This window comes from Phragmites australis, chromosome 10 (genome assembly GCF_958298935.1).
Source record: "Phragmites australis chromosome 10, lpPhrAust1.1, whole genome shotgun sequence".
Classification (NCBI taxonomy): Eukaryota; Viridiplantae; Streptophyta; class Magnoliopsida; order Poales; family Poaceae; genus Phragmites; species Phragmites australis.
This window is the reverse complement of record NC_084930.1, coordinates 1,895,710-1,902,672: the sequence shown is the minus strand read 5'-3', so window position 1 is coordinate 1,902,672 and position 6,963 is coordinate 1,895,710. Positions and strand designations below refer to the sequence as shown.

At 40.9% G+C, this 6,963-nt stretch overlaps 1 protein-coding gene across 1 annotated transcript; it reads right to left on the bottom strand.

The window, feature by feature from the left end:
- Window positions 1-986: 986 nt before the first annotated feature.
- On the bottom strand, window positions 987-5,905 carry LOC133883551 (cyclin-A2-1-like). Its single transcript, XM_062322903.1, has 12 exons — window positions 5,744-5,905; window positions 4,397-4,708; window positions 3,986-4,286; window positions 3,553-3,659; window positions 3,266-3,358; window positions 2,555-2,688; window positions 2,300-2,375; window positions 2,130-2,206; window positions 1,997-2,030; window positions 1,755-1,904; window positions 1,530-1,664; window positions 987-1,391 (listed from the first exon to the last, which is right to left on the bottom strand). The coding sequence occupies exons 2-12, from the start codon at window positions 4,700-4,702 to the stop codon at window positions 1,335-1,337; spliced, it is 1,470 nt and encodes a 489-aa protein (XP_062178887.1). The 5' UTR covers window positions 4,703-4,708; window positions 5,744-5,905; the 3' UTR covers window positions 987-1,334.
- Between the last annotated feature and the right edge of the window lie 1,058 nt (window positions 5,906-6,963).

Here is a 6,963-nt window from a genome sequence, read left to right as displayed (position 1 = left end):
TATTCACACCTGACAAGGTAGTATACTCGAGGACAAAAGTGACCTTTCTGTTGCCCCTCACGCTGGCCGGCACCTGTCCATCTGTCGTGTGCCAGTGTGTGTCACACGATTGAGACCTCTTTTTGGCAGGTCACTTTAAATCTAAAGCTTATAGGTTAAAATAAAATAATTTAAATGTTTATTTTAATTTAAGATAGAAATAAAAATAGCTCACCCAAACAAACTATATTAGTGTACTCATAACTCTAGCTCTACAGATTTATAGAGGTCAAGATACTTAGCTATAATAATTTTGAAACTAAAGCTCTACTAAACAAATTCTGAGTAGTAACTACCGCATCATATAGTTAAGGAAAAATTTCCGTCACAATTGTGGAGCGCTACTAAGATAAGCATGCTCATGCTAGTGTGGTTAGGCCATCTACAGCAGAGAGAAAGTATTTTTTTCAAATTCGGCTGCTATAGTGTTTTGCAGTACTGTTCACGTACTGTAACTGACAGATGGCCCAGAGGAAGGAAACAAAGTCTGTTACTGTAGCTGTACTGTTCATAGAGGCTGACAGCGGGTCCGGAGAGAGAAAAAGAGGAGTAGAAGGTAGAAAATAGAGTAGAGATGAAAAAATAAGGGATGCTGTAATAGTGATAGGAGATGCTGTAATAGTATTTTTAAGAATAAAAATTTAAGATAACTGTTGGAGATGGCTTTAAAGTGGCAAATGAATCATTCAGCTGAGAGGGCTACTAAATACTTTGCACGGGCCATGAAGAGCAGGCCTGGGAAGTGGAAGCAGCCTGGGTCCAGCCCAACCAGACTATCGAAAAATCGCGGCCCAATCAAGCCCATTCGAGCCAGAAACAGACACCAAGAAAACAAGTTTGAACAAGGATGTGTGCATACAATCAGTTACATATGTTTAGGTACACAGGCATCCTCAAAGAAGTCTCAATTGTCTTATACACAGAGCATTCCACGTTGAGATAGTAGGCACAAGCAATAAACTAATTTCCATTTCAAAGCCAATAATAATTGAATTTATGTCACAACAAACATCATTCTGTTGTTCGATATACAGGTCGGAGATCTTAGGGTTATCAACTCAAGGCAAGCCTACACACAGTGCGTTTACAATCGGGTAAACTTTATGTCAAACTAAATGCGAGCCATTTCTCTAACTGCACGACTCGAAAAAGGCCGGGAAACAACAACAGCTCGAGACAATACAACCAAATCAGACAAGGGGAAGGGGAAGGGATGCTACATAATGTTAACGCAGTCTCAACTACGACTGCTGCTAACGGTTGCTGATCAACAAGTAATTGATGTCAATGGCATGTCAACTGAAGAGCGACTGGAGCAGCTCCGGTGAAGTCAAGTTTGCTACACACTCATACTGCAACGCAATACCAGCATACAGTCAGAATGGAAATATGCGGCATATGGCTTACACAGAAACAAGGATGATGTCATCACTAGCAAGTAAAACTCAGCAGTGTGCTAGGAATTCAAGGTGCAAATTCTGACTGCATACCTTCTGTTGTCTGTACTTTTCACGTATAACATTGAGGGGGCAATTACTGGTGTTATGCTGCAGTTCCCGTAGAGCGCAGACACATGTCTGAATATCGGAGCTTTTGTAAGAGGTATAGTGCTCAAGGGTGTCATTCTGCATAGAAAATAACCATAGATTAGAGATAACACAAAGGTTCTTTTTAAGCATGTACTGCTGTATGTACGAACTGTTTTTCATACGAACCCATGGGAGGTCAGCTTGGTCAAGTGTCCAACTAGCAAGAAAGACTGCTGATGCTGCAACAATTGAAGGAAGAAATTTCAAGAAACCATAATCGATCAAAGTCAACTCCGCGAGATAATTGGCCAGAAATCCCATAGTTATAGAAGGAGTCTGCAAATATACATCAGAACTTAGTGCTGTGTTAAAAAGCAAATATAACTTGAATCAAAATTATTGCTCATTAGATCCGATGCCAATCTTACTTTACGAGAAGCCTGCGCGGCTCTAAGAAACCTCCTGATCAAAATCAAAGAAAAAAAAGGAAAGACATGTTAGTGATGGCACAGTGATTTCCCATTTGAAAAGAAATACTATGCTTATGTGGCCAAAAGTAACCTGAGAAACGTTTTTGTTGTTGGAACAGAAAGATGAAATCCCAGGTCATTAAGCACTTGGCACTCCATTTTCAGCACCTGCTGGATCAGGAGGTTATCAGCTCTTGAAATTCAATGGTTCTTTCCATATACGTAATAAAAAAAACTCTCAACTTCACATGAAACAAGTACCTCAGCCTTTGTATATGTATTATCGGTTATGAAACAGAACTCTTCTACTCTGGGAGCACAGATCTCTTCATATTTCCTGCAAAAAGAAGGAAGTTTTAACGATACTTGCAAAGTCATTCATTTGCAATAATTTGATACGTTAGCCACAGAGCAAACAGCTTAAGCTGCTAGGCAGACCTTTCTATGGTACATTTTCCCATCTATTTTCAAGCTTTTCAATATTAAAGAATAAAATGGCTAGACCCTAACACTCACGAGGCAACGAGCATGCTTGTTATTCCCAGAAGTTGTAGTTTCTGTCTTTCAATGTAATTCCGAGAAAGAAATCGGTCAATAAGATACACAGTGAGGTACAGCGTGTCTGGCACAAGCTTGTATTCTTCAGAAACCTGTGACAAAGAAATATATAGAACATCACAGGTTGAGAAGTCGTGAGCAGTAAACAGTAAAAGGTATAGAAGATTTTCATCAAAAGACAAGAGAAAAGGTAGATGCCACATATGTATGAGAGATGTATAATATTAAGCTGCATGCACCGACTAGTTCACTCAAAAGCTAAGCTGATGGGGAAAGATGGACAATTCACTAATACTTCAACATATAAAACCTGATTCTGACTGAAGAAATGGATACCGTATTCTGGACACTTTAGTCCGAATTTGAGGCTCTCAGCAAGTTGTGTCGCAAGAACAAAAGATGAAAGGATCATCAACCAACTAATTTAAATATATCATATAATTTTCTCATGTGTATTGGCATAAAAAACTATAAATTTCTTCTCTGCTGGATCATGCTTGCTATCGTTTAGAAACGGTATATACTTTATGTTTGCTAGTTATGTACATCTGTTTCTGTGTGAATTATATGCTGTGAGATGCCAGAGGCAAGCGATCTGATAATAACATAAAAATATTGTTGCACAATTCATATATAAACATCAAGAGCAATCCATATAGAAATAACAACCTCAATAAGCCAATCGATGAGTATGCCTCGCATGCCTTTTGTGATGTCACGTTGCAAAATCTCCATGTAATTTGGACTAGGTCTTCTCATAAGCTGTGGAATGGCATAAGCGTAAGATGGAGCATGTACACTTTCAAACAAGCACAATGTGCCAACAACAAAGCACCTAGATCCAAAACTGAAATCCTTCTAAGTTTAATAAGATGTGTGAAATTTAGAAGAAACAGAAGTCAACCTAAACAGTAGAACTAAGAAGCTTTTCTTTTTCACCAAAATGCATTGCATACCTCTGAAGCCATTAGATTTGAGTATATGTCTGCAACGTAGGACGTACACATTTGAGGATTGCCATTATCTTTGTCAATATCTACAATGTTCAAAGCAGGAGAGTCCCCTGGAACAAAATACAGAATCTTTAGCAGCTAAGCCCACTAATCACTAATCAGAACATGCAGAGAGTTAAAGATTATCTACAAGTAAGTCATAGATTGCTAAAGTACAAAAAAACATTTGCGGCCATATGGTTTTGTTGTTTCAGAGTTCTAGCGCAGCATAAAGACCATCAAAACTATAAAATGAAAGCAAGGGTAACAACTAACGACATCATCGTGTAACATGGCAAGCTAAGGAAAGTCCTGAACATTTCAACTGTGGCTGTGAATGCTAACAAATCTTTGAGGCCAGATGTGCAATGCTGAAAGAAACAGGCAACTAACTAACCAATCTTTGACTCAGACAGTTGTGGTTCATCCCTGACGTTTCTTGCCCCAAAGAATGCATCATGACATGCGCTGTCCCTGTTTCGTTCAATATTCTGTAATGACAGCGACCCCCCATTCTCAAACAAAACAGTGGGTTCCTGTTTTGGTGCCAAAATATTTGCATATTGTGTTTCTTCAGCAATGTTAGAATCATTGACAACGGAACTTCTGTTAACAACTGGTGGAGGTATCTTAGGAACCTTCTTGGCACACTGCTTGTTTTTGCTCATGACTCGTCCAACCCTTTGGGAGGGCCTCGCCTGAAAAAAGGAATTACCTTGTCATTCTACAACATTGACAATATTTGGAAGAAGTCTGCATTGAAAAATCATTACAGTATAATGCCGTAATGTGTGGAACATCTCGATACCTGCAGTTTAGTTGCCACAGTGCAACTGTTGTTGGAGTTAGAACAGCTTACGTTGGTCACATCCTTGAGCACTGTGCGCCTTTTAGGCTGGGGACCTGCAAATGCAGTACTTGCACTAGTGTTCTCATCTGAAGCTCCCCTTTTTGTCTTCCCTTTTGCAGCCAATTTTCGTTCAGTTTTTGCGGGCAGGGTTACAGAAGGAACTGCCCCAAACCTTCCACGACTTGCAGCAGCTTGAGCTCGCGTGACTCGACCACTGGTTGCTTGGCAAGCAGTAAGAAAACGATTTTCCTTTCGTGCAGCCATCAGAACCTGAATACGTTAAGATGAAAGTGACTCTGTGGCATCATACACTGAGCAGTAAAGAAAGAAACTGAGGCGAAAAGCTATGCAGAACTGAACAAAAGAATAGTACTGTGCATTTAGGCATCACACAAAATTGTGAAAAACAAAGTAACAAACAAGTGAAGGAGCAAGACAATATCAACAAAAACATCCTCGACAAGCTCATGAAATCATAGTTCTGCTTAACAGAGTTAATGTTAACTTATGCGGGTTCTAAAGACCGTAAATCAGAGAAAGAGCAAACTATCACAGGGCATACAAATTATATAAAAACAACGAAAAAAACCCACTCCTCATAGTAATAAAAGTAAGCAATTGCAGATGAATTGTACCACAAACAAGAACCAGGTCTGTTCTTTATGGTGTTCTTTAACTACACATCCTAGTTAAGCGCCCTCACGTTTCGTTTTCACTACAACATCTATCTTGTTGCAGTAAGGATTATATGGATCTCTGAAGGAATATAGCGATTGATGCTGCATTTGCATTATGACGTTGATATAATCATACAAACGAGTGCACCAATAACTTTACAATATAGTGGGCAAATAAACACTATAAAGCACTCTGATGGCCAAATCTACTGAGACTGGAAAACTAATCCGGACATGTGCGAGTACACGTGCAAACATTCTAATTTCTAGATCAAGAATGCGCCGTGGTCAGACCAAAGAATCGCGCGATAAAACCTTCTCTAACGCAGCAGCAACAATGCGTTGACAATTCTTTTGCAGGTCACACGATATCATGGCTTCACCGCAAAGCACAACCCGTCCAGATTCAAACATCCACATCAAAAGCTGTTTCTCGGCAATTCTTTGGGGGCAGGCAAGGGGATTTCTTGGTCCCGTCACAAGCCCCACGATTCCCCCTCCAAGAAACCCTAACTCCCGAGGTTCTTGGAACCAAACGAGGGTGAAACCCCCCGCACCACCCGAAATTCGCACCCCACACCATCGACATCAAGAATCCGGAGCGGAGAAGAGGCGAGAGCAGGCTCACCGCTGGAGTGCAGAGCGGGAGGCCGCGGCGGAGGGGTCGATCCGGGGACCCCCGTCCCCCGGCGCCGCAGATCCGGCTGCGATCTGCGCGGCTGCGGCGGCGGCGAGGGCTCTCTCCCCTTGGTTCGCTTTCCGGTGGGGGACAGGGTGGGTGGGGGAGTGCGAGTAGGGGGGACCGGAGTAGGCTTCCTTTTTTCTTTGCCCTTTTTGGATGGGGAGCGGAGGAGAGAGAGGAGAGGGAAAATGGATTTGCCGGTTCAAATTTCGAACTGCTTACTGTTCCGACCTACCGTCCTGTATAATTTAAACAACATTAGGAGTGTGTTTAGATGCTCGAACGTAGTTTTGTACAGCTATGAGCGTGTTTAGATCCTCCGGTAAAGCTAGCCTCGTCTTGCCGAGCGAGGATACGAAGAAAAACACGTTTGGATGGGTGGCTAGCTTGTCTCGGGGTTTGCGTTGGCAAGGTTTTTCCTTGCGGCTGCGGGAGAGCGAATTACGCTCGTCTGGCTCGGCAAGGATTCGCTCGACTGGCGTAGCAAGGCGAGGCAAGCGAACGAAGTATCCAAACACGCCCTATATCGTACAAGCGGGGTAAAGGAAAACAGGTTGAACGAAGTTATGTGTGTTAAGAAAAATAGTGTTTGATTGATTGAATCTGTTTGGTCAGTCAAAATTAATTTTTTGTTTAATTGTCTGAAACTGAGACCGTATGAGCGGATATAAAAGTTAAGATTATGATTAATTACACATATAAAGATAATTTTGTGATAAATCGAGCTTCACTACTCCGTCAAAATGAGGTTGTATATTTGTATACGCTCATATAGACGGTAACAGTGGATGCAAACAGGCAAACACAATTCCTCCTAAGATTATATACATCCACCAAACCATGTTAAAAAAAATTAAGTAACCAAACACACTCTAAATATATACTTAATACAGGTACACATTTTGATCGCTTAACATTTTCCTCATATGAATGAACAGTTAATTCTATAATTTAATTAAAAAATGAAAACATTCGTGCCGAATGTATAACTTATGTCAGATTCCGATGCAAGGATATGCATGTGTTGTTAGTGCCGACCGGAGCGGAGAGCCTTTTGTTAGCCTTAACAGTCGGAATAAGCTATAATATCTGAATTTACATCACATTTTACATCCGCACATCTATACACATCTAAACGTATAGTAACATATACACACGTTTATAAA

Coding starts and splice junctions, on each gene's coding strand:
- LOC133883551 (XM_062322903.1), bottom strand. CDS start 4,702: ATGGCTGCACGAAAGGAAAATCGTTTTCTTACTGCTTGCCAAGCAACC. Junction 4,287..4,396: donor CTGTGGCAACTAAACTGCAG/GTATCGAGATGT, acceptor TCCTTTTTTCAG/GCGAGGCCCTCCCAAAGGGT. Junction 2,207..2,299: donor ATACATATACAAAGGCTGAG/GTACTTGTTTCA, acceptor CTGATCCAGCAG/GTGCTGAAAATGGAGTGCCA.